Raw genomic sequence first — 27,768 nt, 5'->3', positions numbered from 1 at the left:
AGGGGGCATCTGGGATGGAACATCTGGAGTTGGAGCTTCTCTCTGGGTGCCAGAAGGCAGAGCCCAGCCTGCTGCCGAGCTGCTCCACGCAGGCCAGCCCTGTCTATCTGGTTGGGGGACCGAAGGGGCGGGGGCGGTGTGAGGAGAAGGCCAGGCAGTGCTCCACAGCTGGCCCTCCTGGGAGACTGGGCAAGAGTGCGGTTGGTTAACTGCCACCTGTCACCAAACTGCCACTGCAAATCAAGCAACTTTCCCCGCCCTCTCTGCTCTAATGCTCTAAGCCCTCAACTCCATCCCAGTTGAAACAGTGGCCCAATGCTGGTCTCCTTGGCTGCACCCCCTCCTAGGGATGCCACTCCCCCAGCATGGTGAAGGATTAGAAAAAGTTTTAACGGTAGTGGTGATGGATTGCATGGAGCCATTCACACTCTCACCCTGCTTAATTTTTGAGAATACAGTGTGGTAGGGACTGCCTTTCAGCGGCAGATATGTCACTGCCAGGGAGTGCGATCTTTGAATTACAAAAGGCAGCTCTCTCTCCTCCCTCTCCCCATTTCTCCTCTCTTCTTGTATGTGAGTAGTCAATCAATCATATTTATTAAGCACTTACTGTGTGCAGAGCACTGTACTAAGTGCTTGGGGGAATAGAATATACTAATGTAAGAGACACATTCCCTGCCCACAACAAGCTTACAGTTCAGAGCCTCAAGGCTGGTGATGATTGGGAAGATATCCTGTTCATTTCCATCCTTGTGTCATCTGAGATCAGTGTGGGCTGGACTTACTGGCCTTTCCCTTTGATCGACTGACTGATCTGAGATCAGCATGCTGGATCTATTGGCCTTTCCCTTCCCCGCCTCCCATTCTCAAGTCAGAAATGGGCTGGCCGGGAGGAGTTAAGTGACTTCATCTCCCATCGCAGCCAATGAGATGGGAGCCCGCCGCCTCCTCCTGTGTGCCTCAGGTGGGTTTCTGAGCGGGCCGTGAGCGGAGCTGTGGCACTGTGGATGTCTGCAGTGCAGTAGTAGGTTCCCACGTCGCTCACTGTCGCTCGGAGCAGCTTCAGTGTGAACAGGTTTTTGGCACTGTCGACTTTTCCTTCAAAGAGGCCCCGGAGCCTGGGACCAAAGATGTCACCTTGCCGATAGATGAATATCAGGGAGGCGTCCGGGTTCTTCCTGTACCAATTCATGTGATAGTTCTTCATGGCCTCCCCGGTCATTCGGCACTGGAAGGTGACGTTTCCCCCGATGGGGACCGTCACTGTTGACTCCAATTGGTCCAGAACCATCTCTCCGGCAACTTCTGGAAGCAAAGGAGAAAGTCGGAGGGAGGGAAGGAGGAGACTCGGCCAGAGGTGGAGAGCAGGGCCGGAGTCAGCGGGCTCTCCGGGGCAAAGTTTCCCAGGGGAACATCCCCCGGAGAAGTCGGTTGGTGACCAGTCCCGTCCTGCCCCGGGTCCCCTGAGCTCTGCCCTCACCTGTCCAGAAGATGGTGAAGCTGCCGAGGAGGAGGATCAGCTGCATGGCTCTCCTGAGGATCATCTCTGCCTCTGAGCAGTTTCCTGCCCTTCTAACCGTTCGTGCTGCCGGTGACGTCTTCCAGCCTTCTGGTCCCTCCCCACAGTGGCAGCAACCGACTGTGCCCTGTGCTGTTGACACCGTGAGATGGGTTTCCACTTATGGGACACGCCGTGCCTGCCGCTTCCTCAGTCCACCACAATTACCTGTGGAATGCGGGGAAGCTGCTGGCAGGGCAAGGTTTGTGTAAAACCACAGGGAGTCCCGCAGGAAGTAGGTGATCTCTGCCTATGTCCACCCCAACTCCCCACCCTGACAGCGGGAAATTGTCTTCTCTTTTGGTTGCCCTGATTTTCTGTGGAATTTGTATTTACCGTGATTCCTTAGCAGGCCCAAGACGGCTCCCTGTGTCCTGAATTTACCTTTGGCTGAGTCCCAGAACAAGCAGTAACTTCTTATAAAGGAGGAAGATCATCCGACAAGACTTATTTCAGTGGAACTCCATTTTAAGCAGTTATGAAAAGTTGTGTAATGTGGAGAGAAAGGCGCATGGTAAGCATTTAGATTGGCTGGGCACGCACTGCGGGCATCAAATGGGCACTGATTCAGCACTTTGCTGTGGGACTTGACTGATGATTGGCTGAGGACCGACTGTGGGCACTGCCTGAGCATCCACTGTGAGCACTGACTGAGCCTTGACTAAACACCTATCAAGGTCATTGATTGCTCACTGAGCACTTATTGCGGGCATTGACTGAGCATTGGCTGAGCACCAACTGTGGACATTGACTGAGCATTGGATACCTACTGAGAAGCAGCTTGGCTCAGTGGAAAGAGCACGGGATTGGGAGTCAGAGGTCATGGGTTCGAATCCGGGCTCTGCCACTTGTCAGCTGTGTGACTGTGGGCAAGTCACTTCACTTCTCTGTGCCTCAGTTACCTCATCTGTAAAATGGGGATTAAAAGTGTAAGCCCCATGTGGGACAACCTAATTACCCTGTATACCCCAGCGCTTAGAACAGTACTCTGCACATAGTAAGCGCTTAATAAATACCAACATTATTATTATTACTGCAGGTATTGACTGTGGATATTGACCCAAATGAGCACTCACTTTGGGCATGACTGAGGAACAGCTGACCATCCACTGTGCACAAAAACAGTATTGTCTGAACAACATCATTGAAAAGCACCTGTGGTGTCCCAAACACCACGTTGGAAACTTGGGGACTCTACATAAAGCACAATCCCTGCCCTCAAGGAGCTTACATTCCACAGGGGAAGACAAGCAGACAGAAATAGAGGGAAAAACAATAGTTATAATAATAAGAATGATAATAATAATAGTAGCATTTGTTAAGCGCTTCCTCTGTGCCAAGCCCTGTGCTAAGTGTGGGGTATATATAATACAGTCAGATATGGTGAGAAACAGTCAACAAAAGGAGACTGATAAAAAGCAGCATGGTCTAGTAGAAAAAGCACAGGCTGGAGAGTCAGAGGACCTGAGTTCTAATCCTAGTTCTGCCTCATTTCTGCCCTGTAACTTGGGGAAGTTACTTAATTTCTCCGCCCCTCAGTTACCTCACTTGTAAAATGGGAATTAAGACCGTGAACCCCATGTGGGACGGGGACTGCTTCCAACCTGATAACCTTGTATCTACCCCAGCGCTTAGATCAGTGCCCAGCACACGGCAAACACTTAACAAATACCATTTTAAAAATTTAAACATTCCTTAACGAAGAATGCAACAAGGTGCATAAGGGGATGGGGGTGGGAAATGGAGGGAAGTGGGTCTGGGTCAATATGATGGATGGCAGATCTGAAATGGGAGGGTGGGAGAAGGCAGATGTTGAAAAGAGAATCCTGCTGCGACCAGGCTGCTGAAATGGGGAAAGAATTTCATATCCAAGGGGAAGTGCACCTTCTCAGAAATGTCTCCCTGAGTTGAGTGCCAACAGGAAGAAACATCCTGGATCTCATGTGAGCAACCGACATCGTTAGACCGTAAGCTCCTTGAGGGCATTGTCTATGCTCCTCCAACTACTCTGTACAATGCTCTGCCCAAAGTATGAGCTCAGTAATTACCATGGATTGATAGATGCAGGAGCCCAGGGACCATGAAACATAATTGACAGCCCAGGCGGATTTACATCCAGGCCTCCCTTGGCCAAACGGGTGAGAAGCTAGAAAGAAGAAGCCTGGATGGTGAGGGATTGGTGACTGTCACTTACACGAGCCCATGTGATAGACCCTTAGATTTCTTTCCTGGTCTAAAAGAGCCTTATTCTGAAAACCCAGCCTCTTCTCTGGGGCCTGTGGGTGAATCATGTGACACTTGCAAAGAAAAACTCTTTGTTTATGTTTCCCCTCTCCAATAGACATCAGTGTGTCAGACCCTCTCTGATTTCAGATGGGTTTTTTCACCAACTCTGGTGTCTCTCACCCCAGAGAGGGAACAAGTCACCAGCAACCAGGGGGTCAGGGAGTGAGACCTGGAGAAAGGGTTAGAGATTAAGGACGAGGAAGCCATTCTCAGGGTCCTTTTACAAGAGCCTGATTCATTCTGGCCTCTGAATCGGACCAGCAGGTAAGATCAACTTTGCTTTTCTTAACCTCTGCTTATTCGCTGCAAATGCTGGATAATTTTAGCGTGTGACTATAAATCCCACAGAATTTCTTTGGCCTCTAAAACTCCCCACCCCGATATGCATCACCTAAAAATGCATCTAGCTGAAAGAGATGTGGAGCCTCAGTGGATAAAATCATCTTATGTCGAAGCCGTGGGCCACTTCTATTTTTCAACTCTCTTGTTTTGCCCTCTTGACACTCCTGTGAGTTGGGAGGGGCAGAAATCATTATCCCCATTTTACATGTGAGCCAACAGAGGCACAGAGAGATCAAGTGACTTACCAAGGTCAAACAGCAGGTCAGAAGCAGAGCTGGGACTGGGACCCAGATCTCCTGACTCCCAGTTCCATTAGATCACACTTCATAAAAATGGGTGGAAAGTAGTTCTTGAAGTGTAATTTATTGAATGTCTATCTCCCCGTGTAGACTGTAAGCTCTTTGTAGGCAAGGATCACAGCTACCAAGTCTATTGAATGGGATTGTCCCAAGCCCTTAGCAAGTCACTTCATTTCTCTGTGCCTCAGTTACCTCATCTGTAAAATGGGGATTAAAACTGTGAACCGCATGGGGACATGGACTGTGTCCAACCTGATTAGCTTGTATCTACTCCAGGGCTTAGCAGTACAGTGCCAGAAACCTAGTAAGTGCTTAACAAATACCAAAAAGAAGTCCTTAGTATAGTGTTCTGCAAGCATTAAGTACTCAATAAATGCCACCGATCGATCGATTGAGTGTTGGGTCATTCAGCTTTGATCTCTCTCACAACTGTGTCTTGCTGCACCTTCCATATCTTTCCCTATGATATGAGAGATGACCCTTTCCCATAGGAATTCTGGATGCTTTCCCTTCTATGCGATTATTGTTAGTTATCCTCCATCGTCAAAGAAGACACCCCTAATGGTGAAATCCACCTTTGAGTGCCTGGTGACTGCAAAGGCTGATGTGGGACCCGTAGTCCTGGCCACATTGTGCACACAAAAATTTGTCCCTTTTGTGGTTACTTGTGTCATCATCATCACTGAGAGTCCTTGAGTCGAGTCACTGTGGCACCAGGCATCCCTAACTGCCTCCTGGGTTCAGTGCCCTTCCCTGGGTGTTGAAAATCCTATTCAGGGAGATTGAATAGGGAAGCATTGTTTCCTAATGGAAAGAGCCCAGGCTTGGGAGTCAGAGGACCTGGGTTCTAATCCTCATTCCACCACCTGTCTGCTGTGTGATCTTGGACAAGTCACTTAACTTCTCTATATCTCAGTTTCCTGATCTGTAAAATGGGGATTAAAACTATGAGTCCTATGTGGGACATGGACTGTGTCATTCATTCATTCAATTCAATAGTATTTATTGAGCGCTTACTATGTGCAGAGCACTGTACTAAGCACTTGGAATGTACAATTTGGCAACAGATAGAGACAGTCCCTGCCCAATGACGGGCTCACAGTCTAATCAATCTGTCTAACCTGATTATCTTGTATGTACCCCAGCACTTAGTACAGTGCTTGGCACGCAATAAGTGCTTAACGAATACCAGAATTACTATTATTAAGAAAAAGAGGAAAGGGAAAAAGAGAAGTGGCTTGGCCTAGTGGAAGGAGCATAGATCTGGGAGTCAGAAGACCTGAGTTCTGTTTCTGACTCCAAACAAGTCTGCTATGTAACCCTGGACAAATCTCTTACCTGCTGTGTGCCTCTGTTTCCTCATCCGTAAAATGGAGATTAAATGCCTGCTCCACCTTAGTCTGTGAGCCCCTGTGTAATAATAATGATAATGTTGGTATTTGTTAAGCGCTTACTATGTGCAGAGCACTGTTCTAAGCGCTGGGGTAGACACAGGGGAATCAGGTTGTCCCACGTGGGGCTCACAGTCTTAATCCCCATTTTACAGATGAGGGAACTGAGGCACAGAGAAGTTAAGTGACTTACCCACAGTCACACAGCTGACAAGTGGCAGAGCCGGGATTCGAACCGATGACCTCTGACTCCAAAGCCCATGCTCTTTCCACTGAGCCACGCTGCTTCCCCAGACAGGGACCATTGAATTGTATCTACCTTAGCACTTAGTACAGTATTCGGCACATAGTAAGCACATAGTAAACATTATTATTATTATGATTATTAGTCCCAGATGGCTTATCTTTGGAAGGCGAGCACCTCCACTGAGACTCTGATCTTTCCCCAGTGGCCCTGGTGGTCCTAGATGCGGACGGGGGATTTTGTAAAGGCGGCACCGTCACTTTAGCCACCGTGAATCTCAGCACGCAGTAATAGGTGGCAGAATCAGAGATCCGCACTTCCGAGATCATCAAGGAGAAGACCCTCTTCTGCAGATTGTGGTGAACCTGGAAGCGATCCTGGTACTTCGGATCCACGGTGGATTCGCTGAGGACAAACTTGAGGATCCCCTTGCTATCTTGCCGGAACCAGAGCAGAGTCGGATATGAGGGGTCGTAGGAGCAGTTCAGGGTGACCGGTTCCCCCTGGGTGGCCAAAACATCTTGCGTGGGCTGCACGACCCCCTGGCCCTCAAGGCATCCTGGAAAAAAACCGGCAGAGAGAAAGTACGTTCAGGCTGGATGGGAAAGCAAGAGGAATCTCCTCCCTCCCCAGGACAGAGCTCTCCTCAGGACCAACCCGGGGCTTGGTTGTGAAGAACAGGGTTCAGGGTGACAGGGGAACCCGGGTCTCGCACGGAATTACTGACCAAACCATGCCAGGGAGAGGAGGAATGACGGGAGTGGAGGCAGCATGACTGGAAAGGGAACCCAGGTAGAGAGCAGAGAGCTTCCTCCCGTCCTCAGCCTCTCACTGCCAGAGGTGAGCCCGTGTCCTCAATGCAAAGAGGATGATTTGGGGTGTGTTTTGAAAGGCCTCTTCCATTTGCATACATTATTGGGGACTCACCACTCCCAAAGCTTCATTTTCTATCTTTACGCGGCTCTTTCCACTAGGATTCTGTTCACAAATCCAGGGCATCTCCACGATTCATGGAGCAGCGGGGCTCTTTCTCTCCTATCACAGTCCCGGATTAATCCCACCAAAAATTTACTTTAGTCCCGAAGCCATTCCAAACAAATCTTATCTGATCACTCCTTGTGGGCAGAAAACGTGTCCACTCTGTAATACCATCCTCACCTAAGTGAGCTCAGCACAGTGCTCTACATACAGTAAGTGCTCAATAAATATGACTCTTTTAATTGGAATTCGTTAAGTGCTTACTATGGCCCAATCACTGTATTAAGCACTGGGGCTCACGGTTTTAATCCCCACTTTATAGATGAGGAAACTGAGGCACAGAGAAGTGAAGTGACTTGGTCAAAGTCACATAGCAGACATGTGGTGGAACCGGGACTAGAACTCGGTTCTTTCCGACTCCCAGATCCGTGTTTTATCCACTAGGCCCTATTAGGCACTTACCATGTGCCAAGCACTGGGTTAGAACAATCAGTTGTATTTATTGAGCACTTAGGAGAGAATAGTGTGATATAAGCAGCCCAGACCCAGCCCCCAAATGGGACTCACAGTCTAAGAGGGAGAGAGAACAGGCAATGCAGCCCCGTTTTATAGATGAAGAAACTGAGGCCCAGAGAAGTGAAATGACCGGCTAAAGGTCACACAACTGGCAAATGAGAGGATTAGAACTCAGGTCTCCTGTCTCCCAGGTCCTGGGCTCTTTCCACTAGGCTACGCTGTGTCTCTACCTGGGGGGAACGGGAGAACACACTCACCGAAGAAGAGTAAGATCTTCAGGTAGTGAGCAAGTCCATCTTAGCTCTCGCCCCCTCTGCCCCCAATCCCTCCCATTGTGTGCTGGCCACTCACAGAGGATGGGCAGGAGGATGTAGCTGAGCCAGGCCATGATGTGTTGTTCCCAACTCCTGTCTAAGTCCATTCTTTCTCCCCCGGGCAGGGATCAGGCCAGCTAGTGCCACTGGGTTCTCCCGAACACCCAGTACAGTGCTCCACACCCAGTAATCGGTGCTCGTTCAGTCGAATGCTATTGATCGATCGACCGACTAATTGCTCATAGCAGCCTATCCCCTGCTCCCTTTCTCCGCTGCTCTAAATTGTTAGCATGAGCCTCTCTAGCTTATCTACCTCAGCCGCTTTGGGATTCAGTTCAGAATGGCACCCAGAGACACTTTGGGAAGAGCCCTCTGTGCCACTGGACTTTTTGGTGGCTTAGGGGGTCTCCGCGGGCCACCTTGCTCCTTAACTGACAAGAGGGACTTCTTGGGCAGAAAATAGCTAAGGGTGTTAGAGTGGGCGTGGCCTGGGCTGACTCAGTCTCCAGACTCACTTGGAAAATACGACTGCATCCCAAACGATAACGGCATATATTAAGCGCTTCCTGTGTGCCCAGGCACCAGAGAAACACATAAGCAAATCGGATGCCATCCCTGTCCCGCACCGGGCTCGCAATCTAAGAGGCGGGTAAAACTTCCCAAGAGTCATCTTCCTCTGGTCCACAGTTTTCAAGTCTCTGACGCCACACGCCTTCATTTTCTGGAGGTACAGATGGGTGGGTCCAGCCTGCTGAGTGACCTTGGGCCAGTCATTTCACTTCCCTGTGCCTCAGTTCCCGCAGCTGCAAAATGGGGATTCAGTAACTCTTCTCCCGAGCCCATGAATCCCATATGGGACCTGATTATCTTGTATCTACCCCAGTACTCAGTCCAGTGCTCGGCACATAGTAAGTGCTTAACAAACACCACGATTATAATTATGAATTAGCCCCCGGATATAGCAAACTCGGTGGGGAGAGAAGGGAAGGAAGTCAGGGAGGGGAAACATCTCCCTTCTCAGTGGACTGTAAGCTCCTTAAGGCTCTTTCACTCTGCTACTATAGTAGAGAAGCAGCGTGGCTCAGTGGAAAGTGCACGGGCTTTGGAGTCAGGACTCATGAGTTCGAATCCCGGCTCTGCCACTTGTCAGCTGTGTGGCTGTGGGCAAGTCGCTTAACTTCTCTGTGCCTCAGTTCCCTCATCTGTAAAATGGGGATTAAGAGTGTGAGCCCCACGTGGGCCAACCTGATTCCCCTGTGTCTACCCCAGCGCTTAGAACAGTGCTCTGCACATAGTAAGCGCTTAACAAATACCAACATTATTATTATTATTATTATTATTATTATTACTCTGTCCCCAGCAGACTCTCAGTTCAGTGGTTTTCCCTCAGCAGGCTTTCAGCACAGCGCTTTGACCCCAACAGATGATCTGCTCAGTGCTCTGACTATAACATAAGCCCAATAAGAGTGCTCTGCCCCCCAGCCTTCGCTCTGCCCTGAGAAAACTTGTAGTAACGGCTGCTCGGGGAAAAGCAGGAAAAGGATGCCATGGACTTTTTCATGTCTAGGCTTTTTCAAATGCTCATTTCTGTCTCGGCCCCTTCCTTCTCCTTCCTATCCTCAGTTCTCCACCTACTGCCTTTGCTTGTGAAGCTCGTGACTGCAGGCAAAGTCAGGCAAATACCATGGTAATAAGTAACCGCGCATCCTTGCGCTCCCCTCGTGGACTCTGTCGCTGGCACACTTTTTCCTTTTTTCCATTGCAGAAGCAACGAGCCCAATCATCTGGAATGCGTCTGCTGCATGGAAAATAGCAGCGGGAAATCCAAAGGATCGTAGTGCGGTGCTCTATTCTGATCCTTCAGAATGGATCAGATGGTCCTGACTATACAGGAGTCATTCTCTTCTCAGATTCTCATTCTCATATACCAATGTTATTATTCTCTTGCCGTACGTCAGCCCTAGGTCCAGGCTCCAAGTTTGATCTAGACGCTATTTGCTCTGAAGACAGCTGACAGTTGGAGGAGAATGATAGAGGTCCGAGAGGTGCTTGTTGTGTGACCTTGGGCTAGTCACTTAATTTTTTAGGGCCTCAGTTTCTTCATCTGTAAAAATGGGGATTAAACACATGCTCTTCTTTCCTTTTACACTGTGAGCTTCATTTGTGTTTGATGTGATTATAGTATAACTACCTCAGTGCTTAGCACAGTGCTTTCAAGGCACATAGTAAGGGTTTAAAGAATACCACAATTATTATTATTATTATCCCATCAATTTTGGAGAGTTTAGGGAAGCAGTACGGGTCCGGGAGTCAGGGGACCTGAGTTCTATTCCCGATTCTGCCGCTTGCCTGCTGCAGAATCCTTGGGCAAGTCACTTAACTTCTCAGTGCTCCACTTTCCTCACCTGTAAAACGGGGATTCAACACTTGTTCTCCCTCCCGCGTAGACTTTATCTACCCAAGCGCTTAGCAAAAGTGCTTGAATATTTCCCTCCTCTGCCACCTGGCAGCTGTGTGACTGTGGGCAAGTCACTTCACTTCTCTGTGCCTCAGTGACCTCATCTGTAAAATGGGGGTTAACTGTGAGCCTCACGTGGGACAACCTGACGACCCTGGATCTCCCCCAGCGCTTAGAACAGTGCTCTGCACGTAGTAAGCGCTTAACAAATACCAACATTACTACCAATATTATTAATAGCACGATTATTATTATTAACTTAGCTGGTGCAATGTCGCCCTCGGGTGGTCAAATGTGGTAATACGGGAGAGCGGAATTCTTCTTTGGCGAGATTTGGAAGCTTCAAAATTGTCTCTGATGGTAGAAGTTGGTGGGGTCGCTGGATCTGGGCCTGAGGAGGAGAAACAGTGGCGAGGAAAGGAATATATTAGAGATAACAATAAAAGTAATAATACTGATGGTGTTTGTTAAGCGCCTACTGTGTGACAAGCACTGTTCTAAGCGCTGGATCGGTTATAAGGTGCTATATTCATTCAATTCAATAGTATTTATTGAGCGCTTACTATGTGCAGAGTACTGTACTAAGCGCTTGGAATGGACAAATCGGTAACAGATAGAGACAGTCCCTGCCCTCTGACGGGCTTACGGTCTAATCGGGGGAGACAGACAAGAACAATAGCAATCAATAGAATCAAGGGGATGAACATGTCATTAAAACAATAGCAAATACCAGCATGGAGGAGGTGGGGAGAGAAGGAAGGAGAGGGGGAGCCCTATCTGGTTCACTTCTACCCTGGGGGTGGGCTCTTGGTCCAGTTTTAGGGCAATGACAATACAGTCAAGGGAGACCCTGGGCTCTTGGGAGTCTGGGGGGTGCGGCGGGGAGGAGGGGAGAGGAGTGTGTGTGTGTGTGTGGGCAGAGATGAGGGCGGCCTAGGACATGGGGACAGAGAGAGACGTCCTCACTGATTGTTACTTTGGAGGGTTCTGTTGGCAAGGTGTGATGGAGCCATAATAATACAATAACAAAGAGGTATTTGTTAAGTGCTTACTACGAGTCTAACACTATACTAAGCTCTGGAGCAGATACAGATAATTAGACTGACAGTCCCTGTTCCATATGGGGCTCACAGTCTAAGGGTAGATTTTTTCCGCTCTCAGGGTGTCCGAAGTCAGCCTTTCTAAGAGGGCACACAGCTTTTAAACACGGAGACAAATCTTTGCCGATGTGTTCACTTCTTTAGAAACCAGCCATCCTAGTGAAAACAGCATGGGCCTGGGAGTCCGAAGATCGGGGTTCTAATCCCGGCTCCACCACTCGTTTGCTGTGGGATTTAGGGAAAGTCACTTAACCTCTCCATGCCCCAGTTTCCTCATCTGCAAAATAGGAATTCAGGTCCTCTTCTCCCTCCCACTCGGTTTATGAGCCCCATGTGGGACCTGATTACCTTGTAAATACCCCAGTGCTTAGTAGCGTGGCTCAGTGGAAAGAGCACGGGCTTAGGAGTCAGAGGTCATGGGTGCGAATCCCGGGTCTGCCACTTGGCAGCTGTGTGACTGTGGGCGAGTCACTTCACTTCTCCGGGCCTCACTTCCCTCATCTGTCAAATGGGGATGAAGACTGTGAACCTCACGTGGTACAACCTGATTATCCTGTATCTACCCCAGCGCTTAGAACAGTGCTCTGCACATAGTAAGCGCTTAACAAATACCAACATTATTATTATTATTATTATTATTACAGTGCTTGACCCATAGTGAGAACTCGAATAATTATTCGAGCCCGAAACCACGTCTCTTTTCCTTCCTTCTGCTGCCATCTAGTGGACAGGAACCTACATTTCGCCAGCGATTTTCCCAAACTCCAACCAGTCAGTGAACCAGCCTCCTTGAGCAATGTTATTAATAACAATAATAATAATAATAATTAATGATAATATTGGTATTTGCTAAGCGCCTACTATGTGCAGAGCACTGTTCTAGGCGCTGGGGTAGATACAGGGTAATCAGGTTGTCCCACGTGAGACTCACAGTCTTCATCCCCATTTGACAGATGAGGGAAGTGAGGGCTGGAGAAGTGAAGTGACTTGCCCACAGTCACACAGCTGACAAGTGGCAAAGCCGGGATTCGAACCCGTGACTTCTGACTCCCAAGCTCGGGCTCGTTCCACTGAGCCACACTGCTTCTCTAGTGTTTCTTCTTCTGGCCGGGGAAGTCGAGGAAGCAGGAGTCTCACTAGCCACATTGAGCAGTGGTGCTGCCGCCGATTGACAGAATACGCCCTCGTGCAACGTTATGGCTGATGGGAAATGAAGAACTCTATAGAGACACACTGTGGCCTAATGGAAATAGCCTGGGAGTCAGAGGACCAGGGTTCTAATCCCGGCTCTGCCACCTACCTTCTGTGTGTCACTGGGCAAATCACTTACTTTCTCTGTGCCTCAGTTTCTTTTTATGTAAAATGGGGTTTCAATTCCTATTCTCCCTCCCCCTTAGACGGTGAGCCTCCTGTTGAGCAGGGACTGTGTTGGACCTGATAGTATTGTATTCCACCTAGTGCTTGGCACATAGTAAGTGATTAACGAATGCAACAGCTATTATCTCAAAGCACCATCAGACTGTGAGCCTCATTTGGGTCAGGAGCTAGGTCTGAGCTGATGGTCTTGTATGTACTCCAGGATTTTACTATAGTTACTTAGGACATATAATAATAATGTTGGTATTTGTTAAGCGCTTACTATGTGCCGAGCAATGTTCTAAGCACTGGGATAGATACAGGGTAATCAGGTTGTCCCTTAATCCTCACTTTACAGATGAGGTAACTGAGGCCCAGATAAATTAAGTGACGTGCCCGAAGTCACACAGCTGACAGATGGTGGAGCCGGGATTAGAACCCATGACCTCTGACTCCTAAGCCCGTCCTTTTTCCACTGTAAGTGCTTAACAAATACCACAATTATTATTATTAGAGAAGTAGTTTCCCTTACTAGACTATAAACTGAGTGAGAGCTGGGACTGTGTCTCTTACTCTATCATTACTCTCCCAAGTACTTGCTTTGGACAGAGTAAGCACTCACTAAAAACTATTGATCGATTGATTATGCTCAATGAATACAGTTGATTGATTCATTACTATAAATAACTGTTCATTCCCTATCTTCTGGTTTATACCAGCTCTTGGGCCACCCCTGCTTCCATCAGGAAGAGGAGAGAAGACCCAACTCAAGGTCTTCTGGGGATTAGACAATTGTCTTCCCTCTGGTAACGTCACTGTGAACTGAGGCAGGGAGACTAGGCAGAAGGTGGAACCACAAACCATCAGTTGTTATTGTGATAAGGGACTGGACCTTCTACTGAAATAAATGGAGGTGAAACAGGTGGGACTGGGGAATATTATCCCTTTCTCATCCTCCAGGGCTGCCCACCGCAAGCCAAATCTACTTAGCTTCCCCCTAATTCTGAGAGGGTGTCAGTCCACGGATGTGGGGATGGAGGGGTGTGGGTCTCGGGGGGACTGACAGTGTTAATGTGAGAAGTCGATGAAGAGAAGGAGAAGATTGAGACAGTGTCTGTGCCTGAGCTCCAGCTGCAGGCAGGGTTTCTGCACAGGCTGCAGGTGTCTGGGGATCACTGTGTCTCCACGGCACAGAGGTAGGTGGCCGAGTCTCCGGGCTGGGAGCCCCTGAGGAGCAGGGACCCGATCATTTCTTGAGAATTGAGGGTGGCTGTCAAACTTCCAGGGTGCTTCTCATTCTCCTGAAAATTTAGGAAAAAAGGGAATTTGAGGCCCTGTCCAGCATACTGACGGTACCAAAGCAAAATATAAAAATTCCTCATAAAAAAGCTGCAGGTCACGGTGCTGGTCTCGCCCTTGTGGAGAGGGATGGAAGAGTCTCCTCTACCTTGTCCTGGTTGCTCACCCCTGTCAGAGAGACAATGGCAGTCACAGAGGACTGTTGTTAGCTTGGCACTTTCCAGAAATTCCACCTTCTCCCCACAGGCCCCTCAGGAAACAGTCACTGAGCCGAGTTGAATCTTGCTTTCTCCTTCCCTCAGTCTATAATGGAGAACACCTCCCAGTCCTTCCCATTCTGTCCCCAAGTAACTCCAAACTCACAGTCCAGCTGGAGCAACAGGATCAGTAAGGAGGCTCCCAGGGGCTTTTCCAACCTTCCTCCATGGCGGGGTCTCTGACTAGGTTCTGGTCCCTGGGGCGCTGACCAGACTCCCCGCCCTAAGGAGCTGTTTCCCTCTCCTGGACGTTTCTGCTTCTCTTTCTGCCCCCTGGACAAGCAGGGGTCTGTCAGCCTTACTGAACAGCCAGTCAGCTCAGTGCCCGCCAGCTCATCTCCCTCACACAGTCAGGTCCTCCCTCCCACAGACACAAAATCCTCTTCCTTCACCACACCTCCTCATTCCCACCTCCAACCATGACTTCCAGAGCAGGGTGTTTCTGAAGTTAAAATGGAAACACTACCCCCTTCTGGCATCATCTACAGTTGTTGAGGCACGGTCAGCCTACACTTCTCTCTCCTGGCCACATCTAGAAATTCTGACTAAAATCTCCAATGAAGAATGCTTTCAAGTTTGATATTTTTGATCAGGACAAGAGATATTTTTAGAGATTTATTCTTCTAGTAAAACTTCCCTTGTGAACCTGATCCGTATGGTATCTCTATCAGATCTGTATCTGATCTTCAGGACTGAGAGTCAGAAGGTCATGGGTTCTAAGCCCAGCTCCACCACTGGCCTGCTCTATGTACTTGGGCAAGTCACTTCACTTTCTCTGTGCCTCAATTACCTCATCTTGAAAAGGGGGATTGAAACTGAGCCCCACGGTGGGTCAGAGACTCTGTCCAAATTGATTTACTTGTAGTCACCTCAGTGCTTAGTACAGGAGTGGCACAGAGTAAGCACTTAACAAATACCATCATCATTATTATTATTAATGTTTTTAGATTGAATCCCGGGTGAGGGATATAAATGGGTACCACCAGAGATTGATGGGAATTCTCCTGTTATGGCTACAGATCAAAGAACCAAGTGTTGTGTCTTCCTGGGTCAGACCAATGGTCCACCCAATCCAGTGCACCATCCCTGAGAGACACCGATGGAAAGGTGATAGGTGCCAACCCTGTCACCCATCCTCATAGTTGTAAATGTGCCAGCTACCTTCTGTATATATTGAATCTACCCCTTTCCAACTTCCAGGGGTTACATCTTCACAGGAACCATAAGCTCGGCAGGGCGATGGATGGAATAGGGATCAAACTGGTCATGTCCCTTCCAGGATCATTTGTTCCCGCATGCCCCTCAGTTCTACAGGGAGAAAAGACAGCAGAGGGCCACAGGAGGTAGGTGATGTGCAGCGAGAATGTGAGTGCTAGGGGAAAGGACCTCTTTCAGGCCAACATGTCTTAGAAATCCTCTGTTCTTGCTCCAGAAGAAACAAAACAGAGGGGAACTCAATTAAGGGTTGTTTAGTGAGCTAAATGAATATCACTGACTCATGGCCATTAAGTAGAGAGAAAAAATACAAAAACTCTCCATTCTCCTTCCAACTAACAAATGGAAGGAGAACAAGGGTAAGGGCACAGCTCAAGCTTCAGCTGAGTGCCTCTCACTGTTTTTTTTATGGCATTTGTTAAGTGCTTACTATGTGCCAGGTACTGTTCTACACTCTGGAGTATATCCAAAGTAATCAGCTTGGACACAATCCATTACCCACATGGGGCTCACAGTCTTAATCCCCATTTAACAGATGAGAGAACTGAGGCACAGAGAGTTAAGTGACTTGCCCAAGATCACACAGCAGATAAGTGATGGAGCCAGGATTATAACGCAGGACCTTCTGGCTCCCAGGCTCGAGCTCAACTCTAGCAAGTCATGCTATTTCCCCTAACGTTATTCCCCTTCCTGGCCATTTTGTACATCCCCTCTATGGGTCTCTGTCACTGTGCCTCACTGAGAGCACAGTGATAAGTGGCCGTGTCGCTCAGACTCAGCTCTCCGATGGATAAACTTGTGGAGTCGTCAGTAGCTGTAGAAGAAAACCTCTTTTCGGCAAAATCTGCCTTGTTTTCATAAGGTGATCCCCTGGCTACTCTCAGGAGAACGTACTCAAGACCCCGGCTGGGATACTGGCGATACCAGTACAGGTAGACAGAGCCAGTAACTGTGGTGCTGTAGGAGCAGAGGAGGGTCACCGACCCCCCTTCTACTGCAGACTGCTGGCTCACTGCAGGAAGGATCCAATCTTCCAGCAAGACCCCTGCAAACACACCCAACACAGAATGTCAGCTCCATAGATGGGGGGTTCTGCTGGGACAGAGGCTTTGGGGCAGAACAGCAAAAACATTTACCTGGAAGACTCAGTGTCAGAACAGTCAAGATCAATGGGGTTTTCCTCATGTCTCCTGAAGCTCTAGCGCCCGACTGACCTTGAAGTGGGACTCTGCTGTGAAGACTGCAATAGGACTCTCTCCCTGCAGACCCCAATTTGGGTAGGAGTGGACAGGGACCCGCCCCCTGGGAGGAAGTGGGAGGAGTTTAATTAAACAGCCTGAGAAGAGGGAGGGTTAACAACTGTAGAAGCCCTGGGAGATGTCTACTGATAACCTTCCTCATGAAATCCAGTTCCTAGAAAGCTGTGTGATAGTGCAGGAAATTAAAGCCTCTCCCATCTGATTTCCGCGAAAAAGAGCCACCAAATTTCTAACCCAGGACTCCGTGACAGTCTCCTTTTCTGGCCCACAGGCTCCGATCCTTCTCCCTCCTGACAGGCAGTTCCACAGTTTTGGGACTCGGACAGCCAAGCTGGCTCTTCCTCCCCTCTCAGTCACATAGGCGTTATGTTAGTAGAAATGGTGTTTATTTATCACTTACTGAGTGCAATGCCAGGCTCTAAGGGCTGGTACAAAATGCTACATGCGGAAGTAGCCCAGTATTCTCCAGAGAACACTGGGTAATGATTGGTGGTTCCACAGTGGAAAGACCGGAATTTTGTCAAAGCAGTGACCCATCATTGGAGGCTGCAGGTGACACCATTTCCAGAAAACAGAGGGCCACTGAGGATGGTGAACCTGGACTTTGTTGGAGAGAACAATTTCCAGATCAAACCTACGCAAGAAGAGCAGAATGTGGGTGTCGTTCTGGGATAGTCAGGGAGGAAAATCACCTCGGCCATGGAGGTGGTCGCTGTCAGCTATTGGGATGAGGGAGAGAAACCAGCAAAGAGAAAAAAGAGCTGTTAGATGTAAGAAGATTGCAGGGTCCCAGAACTCATGGTCAAAAAGAGATTTCAGGAGATGATCCCCAAGATCAAAGACCATGGAGGAGTGCAGGGACAAAAGTGGTCTTGGTGCCATGAAGAGCTGATGGGGTCCTGATAGTTTGCACAGGCTAGTTGATGACAGGCAAGACAGTGAGTGAGCAGCAGTCCCAGCTGCGGGCAGGGTTTCTGCACAGGCAGCAGGTGTCTGGGGATCACTGTGTCTCCCCAGCACAGAAGTAGGTGGCTGAGTCTTCAAGCTGGGAGTTTCTGATGATCAGGGAGCTGGAGCTATCTTTAGTCTCGAGATTGGCTGTGAATCTCCCATTCTCCTTCTCCCCATCTGAACTCAGGTAGAACAAGGGTTCAGGGCCTTTTCCAGGATGCTGCCGGTACCAATACAAACCATAAAAGTTCCTGATTGTGTACTTGCACTTCATGGCACAATTCTGTCCCTCGCGGGTTCTCAGGGACACAGGAGTCTGCTCCACCTTGTTCTGGCCGCTCGCCCCTGTCAGGGAGACAATGGCAGACACAGAGGACCCTCGTCAATTTGGCAGTTTCCAGAAATCCCACCTGCTCCCCACGGGCCCCCCAGGAAACACCCGCTGAGCCACCCTGAGCCCTGCTCTTTCCGTCCCTCGGCCTCCTGGGGAACGTTCCCTGGGGCTCCCTGTTCTGACTCCGTGAACCCCAAACTCACAGCCCAGCTGGAGCCACAGGATCAGTAACCAGGCTCCCAGGGGCTTCTCCATCCTCCCTTCGTGATGGGATCACTGAGGACTTGATTCTGGTCCCTGGGACTCTGACCAGGCTCCCCAGACCAAGGAGCCGTTTCTCTCTCCTAGACGAGAGGTCCAGGCAGACAGGCTGTTCCCAGCCTGGCCACACTGACAATCAGCTCTGCTCCTATCTCCTCATCCTCGTCACACAGTAAGCCCCTCCCCCTCACAGACTCACTCCCCCATCTCCACCTCCTCTTGTTCACAGCTTCACACCTGCCTCCAACCAAGGCTTTGGAGCGGGGTCGAATAGTCCTTAGAATGGAAACACTGCCCCCACGACATAATTGAGAATTGCTGAATAAATGTCCTCAGTGAGAAAATATCTCATATTGGAGAGATTTTTCTGGTCCCAAACTCCTTTTGTAACCAGGGTCTGACTGGGACCGGTCACATGGCATGCAGAAAAATCAACGGTTTTAGGAGAAGACCATGCACGGGGCAGATGTCAGTCACTTACGATGAGTTTTGTGGGGTTTCTATCACCAGGTCAAGATCACTGTGTCACTGTGGGTTTGACCAAAGTATAACTAATCTATCAATCACTGATTGATTTGTTTATTGAGCACTTTATATATTTATATCACCATACTAAGCAATTGGTAGAATACAGTGTGATAGAATAGGTAGACATGATCGCTACTAACAAGGAGCTTATAGACTCTAAGGGGAGACAGACATTAAAATAAATGACAGATGGATGAATACAGAAATGTTGAGAGACTAGAGTGGGATGGAAATCAAAGAGTGTAAAAGGGTACCGACCCAAAGGCATAGCTGATGCAGAACAGAGGGCGAATAGGGATCTGTAGACTTAGTCAAGGTAGCCTCTTGAAGGCTTCTTTTTCAGTTTCTTTCCTTGGCTACTCCTCTGCCCTCCACTCCTGAATTTCAGGAGTCCCCCAGGGCCCAGCCTGGGTCCCCTTCCCTCCTCCCTTCGCAACCACTTCTGCTGGGAACACACCCATTCCCACAGCCCCAACCTCCTAGTCCAAGAGATTGGAGAAAGTCTCCCTCTTGGATAAACTGCACCAGCTATTAGTCTTAACTATTTCCTCTAGCATCTTTAATTACCTTCTTGCTTCCTATTATGAGCACTGTCATTAAACCCACTGATATTTTGTTACTACACAAATGTTTTTAGTACTAAATTCAATTTTCGCAATCCATGGGGTGATAGTTTATCTTTCGAATGGTTTTGTATCTACCTCCCTTAAGCCAGAAGTTGGGTCACATTGTCACAGTACTGTTGTACAGACTGGGAAGAGGAATGGATGGATGGTTGGAGTGAGGTGCAGACTGGCCATCATTCTATCAAGGCCAAGTGTTCCCAGATTGATGTCCCTTCTATGGTGAGAGAAGACAGAGAAGGGGCACAATAGGTAGGTGATGTCCAGGGTGACTGGTTAAGATGGGACAAAGACTTCACTCAGGGCAGTATTTTTGAGTCCCACTCTGTCTTTGCTCCAGAGGTACCAGTAACTCAAGAGAACTCAATAAGGGGTTGTTCAGAGGCCCAAATGAATCCCACAGATTAATGGGCATTCAGGACACAGAATCCATAAGTTCAGACTCTCCATTATTCTCACGCCCTGCCAGGTGGGCTCATTCTCTTCACGTGGAAGACGATCAGATGGAGCCTCAGGATTGTTGTCACTTCCCACTGAGCATTTCAGCTGGATTATTCCCCTTCCCCTCCACTGGGGGATTTTGTACCTCTCCCCTATGGGGCTCCATCACTGTGCATAACTAAGAGCACAGTGATATGTGGCTCTGTCGCGCAGACTCAGATGGTTGATGGTTAAATCTGTGGAGATGTCGGAAGCTATTGAAGAGAACCTCTCTACTGCAAAAGCTGCATTGTTCACATAATTTGATCCCCTGGCTCCTCTTTCGAGGATGTACTCAGGACCTTGGCCGGGATACTGGCGGTACCAATACAGGTAGATTTTGCCACTAGCTGTGGTGTTATAGGAGCAGAGGAGAGTCACCGACTTCCCTTCAGCTGCAGACACTCGATCCTTCTCAGGTGTGATCGAATCCCCCAGCACGGCCCCTGCAAAGACACCCACCAAACAACGTCAGCTCCAGAAATATTAGTGTCCCTGGAGCAGAGGATTGCGGGAAGAAGAGGTGAGAATTCAGCACCTAGAAGAGTGCTTCCACATAGTAAGCACTTAGTAAATATCAACACTGCTAAAACATTTACCTGGAAGAATCAATATCAGAAGAGCCACGGCCCCTGAGGTTTCCTTCATGTCTCCTGAAACCCCAACACCCAAAAGACTATGAAACTGGATTCTGCTGTGAACGCTACAGTGGGACTGCCTCTCTGCAGTCCCCAATCAAAGGAGAGCTTCTGGGCTCTGCCTCCAGAGAGGGAATGGGAGGAGTCTAATTAAACAGACTGCAGCTGTAGCATCCCTGACAAATGCCTAATGAAAGACATTCTCATGCATCCCAGTTCCCAGAAGGTCGTGCAGCTATGCAGGAAATTGAACCGGCTCACATCCGATCTTTGTAAACCAAAGCCACAGAATCTGTAACCCAGGACTCCATTAAAATCTCCTTCTCTGGCCCCTCCCATGCCACTCGCTCCTATCCTGCTCCCTTGCTCTAACAGGCAGTTCTCAGTTCTCAGTTGTGTAATAATTATAATAATTATTATTACAATAATTATGGTATTGGTTAAGCACTCACTATATGCTAGGCACCGTACTAAGCGCCGGGATGGATACAAGCAAATCGGGTTGGAAACAATTCCTTTTCCACGTGGGACTCACAGTCTTAATCCCCATTTTATAGAGGAGGTAACTGAGGCACAGAGAAGTGATGTGACTTGCCCAGGGTCACACAGTAAGCTCCTAGTGGGCAGGGAATTTGTCTACAAAATCTGTTGTAGTGTACCCTCCTAAATGCTTAGTACAGTGTTCTGCACCCAGCAAGAGCTCAATAGATATCATTTATCGATTGATTCTCAGCCTGGCTGCCCAGCCAGTCAGCAATGATTCCTGCTACTCCATGCTTCTCACACAGTGATACCCTCGTCCTCAAAGATTCATTCTCCTTCTTTTTTCTCATCTATATGCCCAGGCCCACTCCACTCTTCAACCTTGGTTTCAAGACAAGGTGTTTCGGGTCCTTAGAATGGAAACCCTGCCCTCCTCTGGTAAATCTGGTGATCTAGTAAATTCTTAACTCCTTTTGTAACCAGGATGTTGATGGTATTTGTTAAGCCCTTACTACGTGCTACTGTTCTATTGCTCTAAGCGCTGCGGGGGAATAGGATCTGGGACTGATCACATGGCATGTAGAAAAACCAACAGTTTTAGGAGAAGACCTTGTACCTGACAAAAGTCAGCCAGTTATGACGAGTTTTGTGGGGTTTCTATCACTAGGCAAGTTTGTTGCATCACTGTGGGTCTGAGCAAAAGGTAACCTATCAATCATTGATTGATTTGTTTATTGAGCACTTAATGTGTTTACAGCATCCTATTGGGAGAATTTACAATACAATAGAGTAGGTAGACATGATCCCTACTCACAAGGAGCTTATAGGTATGCAGGGGAGACAGACATTAAAATAAATGACAGATGGATGGGCACATAAATGGTGAGGGATTAGAGTCAGATGGAAATCAAAGAGTGTAAAAGGGAACAGATCCAAGGGCATAGGTGAATAGGGGAAATGAAGGCTTAGTCAAGGTAGGTTCTTGAAAGCCTCTTTTTCAGTTTCTTTCCTTGAATCCTCCTCTACTCTCCACTCCTGAATTTCAGGAGTCCCCCAGGGCCCAGCCTGGGTCCCCTTCCCTCCTCCCTTCGCAACCACTTCTGCTGGGAACACACCCCCTCCCATAGCCCCAACCTCCTAGTCCAAGAGATTGGAGAAAGTCTCCCTCTTGGATAAACTGCACCAGCTATTAGTCTTAACTATTTCCTCTAGCATCTTTAATTACCTTCTTGCTTCCTATTATGAGCACTGTCATTAAACCCACTGATATTTTGTTACTACACAAATGTTTTTAGTACTAAATTCAATTTTCGCAATCCATGGGGTGATAGTTTATCTTTCGAATGGTTTTGTATCTACCTCCCTTAAGCCAGAAGTTGGGTCACATTGTCACAGTACTGTTGTACAGACTGGGAAGAGGAATGGATGGATGGTTGGAGTGAGGAGCAGACTGGCCATCATTCTGTCAAGGCCAAGTGTTCCCAGATTGATGTCCCTTCTATGGTGAGAGAAGACAGAGAAGGGCCACAATAGGTAGGTGATGTCCAGGGTGACTGGTTAAGATGGGACAAAGACTTCACTCAGGGCAGTATTTTTGAGTCCCACTCTGTCTTTGCTCCAGAGGTACCAGTAACTCAAGAGAACTCAATAAGGGGTTGTTCAGAGGCCCAAATGAATCCCACAGATTATTGGGCATTCAGGACACAGAATCCATAAGTTCAGACTCTCCATTATTCTCACACCCTGCCAGGTGGGCTCATTCTCTTCACGTGGAAGACGATCAGATGGAGCCTCAGGATTGTTGTCACTTCCCACTGAGCATTTCAGCTGGATTATTCCCCTTCCCCTCCACTGGGGGATTTTGTACCTCTCCCCTATGGGGCTCCATCACTGTGCATAACTAAGAGCACAGTGATATGTGGCCGTGTCGCTCAGACTCAGATTGTTGATGGTTAAATCTGTGGAGATGTCGGAAACTTCTGAAGAGAACCTCTCCATTGCAAAAGTTGCATTGTTTGTATAATTTGATCCCCTGGCTCCTTTTTCAAGGATGTACTCAGGACCTTGGCCGGTATACTGGCGGTACCAATACAGGTAGATTTTGCCACTAGCTGTGGTGTTATAGGAGCAGCGGAGAGTCACCGACTTCCCTTCAGCTGCAGACACCCGGTCCTTCTCAGGTGTGAGCGAATCCCCCAGCACGGCCCCTGCAAAGACACCCACCAAACAACGTCAGCTCCAGAAATGTTAGTGTCCCTGGAGCAGAGGATTGCGGGAAGAAGAGGTAAGAATTCAGCACCTAGAAGAGTGCTTCCACATAGTAAGCACTTAGTAAATATCAACACTGCTAAAACATTTACCTGGAAGAATCAATATCAGAAAAGCCACGGCCCCTGAGGTTTCCTTCATGTCTCCTGAAACCCCAACACCCAAAAGACTATGAAACTGGATTCTGCTGTGAACGCTACAGTGGGACTGCCTCTCTGCTGTCCCCAGTCAAAGGAAAAGTTCTGAGCTCTGCCCCCAGAGAGGAAATGGGAGGAGTCTAATTAAACAGACTGCAGCTGTAGCATCCCTGACAAATGCCTAATGAAAGACATTCTCATGCATCCCAGTTCCCAGAAGGTCGTGCAGCTATGCAGGAAATTGAACCGGCTCACATCCGATCTTTGTAAACCAAAGCCACAGAATCTGTAACCCAGGACTCCATTAAAATCTCCTTCTCTGGCCCCTCCCATGCCACTCGCTCCAATCCTGCTCCCTTGCTCTAACAGGCAGTTCTCAGTTCTCAGTTGTGTAATAATTATAATAATTATTATTACAATAATTATGGTATTGGTTAAACACTCACTATATGCTAGGCACCGTACTAAGCGCCGGGATGGATACAAGCAAATCGGGTTGGAAACAATTCCTTTTCCACGTGGGACTCACAGTCTTAATCCCCATTTTATAGAGGAGGTAACTGAGGCACAGAGAAGTGATGTGACTTGCCCAGGGTCACACAGTAAGCTCCTAGTGGGCAGGGAATTTGTCTACAAAATGTGTTGTAGTGTACCCTCCTAAATGCTTAGTACAGTGTTCTGCACCCAGCAAGAGCTCAATAGATATCATTTATCGATTGATTCTCAGCCTGGCTGCCTAGCCAGTCAGCAATGATTCCTGCTACTCCATGCTTCTCACACAGTGATACCCTCATCCTCAAAGATTCATTCTCCTTCTTTTTTCTCATCTATATGCCCAGGCCCACTCCACTCTTCAACCTTGGTTTCAAGACAAGGTGTTTCGGGTCCTTAGAATGGAAACCCTGCCCTCCTCTGGTAAATCTGGTGATCTAGTAAATTCTTAACTCCTTTTGTAACCAGGATGTTGATGGTATTTGTTAAGCCCTTACTACGTGCTACTGTTCTACTGGGGGGGGGGGGGGAGGATAGGTCTGGGACTTGTCACATGGCATGTAGAAAAACCAACAGTTTTAGGAGAAGACCTTGTACATGACAAAAGTCAGCCAGTTATGACGAGTTTTGTGGGGTTCCTATCACTAGGCAAGGTTTGCTGCATCACTGTGGGTCTGAGCAAAGGGTAACCTATCAATCATTGATTGATTTGTTCATTGAGCACTTAATGTGTTTACAACATCCTATTAAGCAATTGGGAGAATTTACAATACAATAGAGTAGGTAGACATGATCCCTACTCACAAGGAGCTTATAGGCACGCAGGGGGGACAGACATTAAAATAAATGACAGATGGATGTGTACATAAATGGTGAGGGATTAGAGTTGGATGGAAATCAAAGAGTGTAAAAGGGAACAGCTCCAAGGGCATAGGTGAATAGGGGAAATGAAGGCTTAGTCAAGGTAGGTTCTTGAAAGCCTCTTTTTCAGTTTCTTTCCTTGGCTACTCCTCTGCCCTCCACTCCTGAATTTCAGGAGTCCCCCAGGGCCCAGCTTGGGTCCCCCTTCCCCTCCCTCCACACCCACTCCTCCTGGGAACACACCGGCTCTCAGAGCTGTCAACCACCCAATCCAGGAGATTGGCGAAATCCTCCTTCTTGGATAACTGTACCAGCTAGTGGCCTTTAACTATTTTCTCTACCATCTTTAATTACTTTCTCATTTCTTATTATGAACACTGTCATTAAGCCCACTGATATTTTGTTACTACGCAAATGTTTCTTGTACCAAATTCAGTTTTCACAACCCACTGGGTGATAGTTTATGCTTCAGTTGGTTTGGAATATACCTCCCTTAAAATAGAATTTGGGGTCACACTGTCACAGTACTGTTGCACAGACCAGGAAGAAGAATGGATGGATGGTTGGAGTGAGGAGCAGACTGGCCATCATTCTGTCAAGGCCAAGTGTTCCCAGATAGATGTCCCTTCTATGGTGAGAGAAGACAGAGAAGGGCCACAATAGGTAGGTGATGTCCAGGGTGACTGGTTAAGATGGGACAAAGACTTCACTCAGTGTAGTATTTTTGAGTCCCACTCTGTCCTTGCTCCAGAGGTACCAGTACTCAAGAGAACTCAATAAGGGGTTGTTCAGAGGCCCAAATGTATCCCACAGATTAATGGGCATTCAGGACACAGAATCCATAGGTTCATACTCTCCATTATCCTCACGTGCTGCCAGGTGGACTCATTCTCTTTATGTGGAAGACAATCAAATGAAGCCTCATGATTGTTGTAATTTGCCACTGAGCATTTCAACTGGATTATTCCCCTTCCCCTCCACTGGGGGATTTTGTACCTCTCCCCTATGGGGCTCCATCACTGTGCATCATTAAGAGCACAGTGATACGTGGCCGTGTCGCTCAGAATCAACTCTCTGATGGATAAACTTGTCGAGCCATCAGTAGCTGTTGAAGAGAACCTCTCTTTGGCAAAAGCTGCAGTGTGTTTAGCTGTTGATCCCCTGGCTCCTCTGTAGAGAATGTATTCAGGACCTTGGCCGGGATACTGGCGATACCAGTTCAGGTAGACATAACTGCTAGCTGTAGTGTTATAGGAGCAGCGGAGAGTCACTGACTCTCCTTCAGTTACAGGCATGCGATCCTTCTCAGGTGTGATCGAATCCCCCAGCACGGACCCTGTAAAGATACGCAACACACAATGTCAGGTCCAGCGATATTAGACTCCCTGGAGCAGAGAATTGCAGGGAGAAAAACTAAGAACAAAGCACTTAGAACAATATGTCCACAGAGTTAGCACTTAATAAATACCAATTTTGCTAAAACATTTACCTGGGAGACTCAGGGTTAGAATAATCAAGGTCCATGGAGTTTCCCTCATGTCTCCTGAAGCCCCAGCACCAACAAACTGTGAACTTGGATTCTGCTGTGAAGACGGCAATGACATTTTCTCTCTGCAGACCCCAGTCATAAGAGGCGGCCCCTGGGTCCACCCCCCAGAGAGGAAATGGGAGGGGTTTAATTAAAGAGCTGGAGGAGGGGAGAATTCTGAAACTGTAATGTCTCTGAGAGATGTCTATTGAAACATATTCTCATGCATTACAGTTCCCAGAAGGTTGTGCGATTGTGCAGATACACTCATATCTGCTCTTTGGGAACCAAAGTCACGGAATTGGTCTCCATGACAGTCTTCTTCTCTGGCCCCTCCACTGGAAACTCACTCCAATTCTGCTCCCTTCCTCTCACAGGCAGTTCTTAGTACCCACTACACTACAAGCTCTTCCCTCTCACGGACTCACTCCCCCATCTCCTCTTCTTGTCCATCCCTTCACACCTGCCTCCAACCAAGGCTTTGGAACCGGGTCATTTAGTTTTTAAAATGGAAACACTGCCCTCACTTGATATAATTGAGAATAGCTGAGTAAATGTCCTCAGTGAGAAAATTATCTCATATTGGAGAGATTTTTCTAGTCCCAAACTCCTTTTGTAACCAGGATCTGATTGGGACTGGTCACGTGGCATGTAGAAAAACCAATGGTTTTAGGAGAAGACCATGCACACAACAGAAGTCAGCCAGTTATGATGAGTTTTGTGGGGTTCCTATCACTAGGTAAGGATCACTGTGTCACTGTGGGTCTGACCAATCTATCAAACATTGATTGATTTGTTTATTGAGCACTAAATATGTGCACCGCAACGTACTAAGCAATTGGGAGAATACCATGCAATAGAATAGGTAGACATGATTCCTACTAACAAGGAGTTTATAGCCTCAAAGGAGATAGACATTAAAATAAATGACAGATGGATGAGTTCAGAAATGTTGAGGGACTAGAGTGGGATGGAAATCAAAGACTGTGTAAAAGACTCAAGGGCATAAGCGATTGAGAAGGGAGGGCGAATAGGGGAAGTGAAGGCTTAGTCAAGGTAGCCTCTTGAAGGCCTCCTTTCTTTCCTTGGTTCCTCCTCTGCTCTCTATCCCTAAATTTCAGCAGTCCCCCAGGGCCCAGCCTGGGTCCCCCTCCCCACTCCCTCCACACCCACTCCTCCTGTGTACACACGTGCGCCTACAGCCCCAGTCCAGGAGATTGGAGAAACCCACACCCTTAGATAACCGCACCAGCTAAAGGCCTTAATTACTTCCTCTAACAACTTTAATTACCTTCTCATTTCCTATTATGAA

General features: G+C 48.1%; 2 gene segments (V, D, J or C); both read right to left on the bottom strand.

Moving 5' to 3' along the window:
* The window catches only part of LOC100076420, a 301,688-nt gene that overhangs the window by 150,404 nt on the left and 123,516 nt on the right, over window positions 1-27,768 (bottom strand).
* LOC120638757 lies at window positions 17,238-18,532 on the bottom strand. The segment is given in 2 exon segments: window positions 17,238-18,168; window positions 18,361-18,532. Coding segments are annotated over 2 exon segments (348 nt in total).

Source organism: Ornithorhynchus anatinus, chromosome 13, assembly GCF_004115215.2.
Source record: "Ornithorhynchus anatinus isolate Pmale09 chromosome 13, mOrnAna1.pri.v4, whole genome shotgun sequence".
In the NCBI taxonomy this organism is placed as follows: Eukaryota; Metazoa; Chordata; class Mammalia; order Monotremata; family Ornithorhynchidae; genus Ornithorhynchus; species Ornithorhynchus anatinus.
The sequence above is the reverse complement of the archived record's forward strand: the minus strand, read 5'-3'. Positions and strand labels throughout refer to the sequence as shown.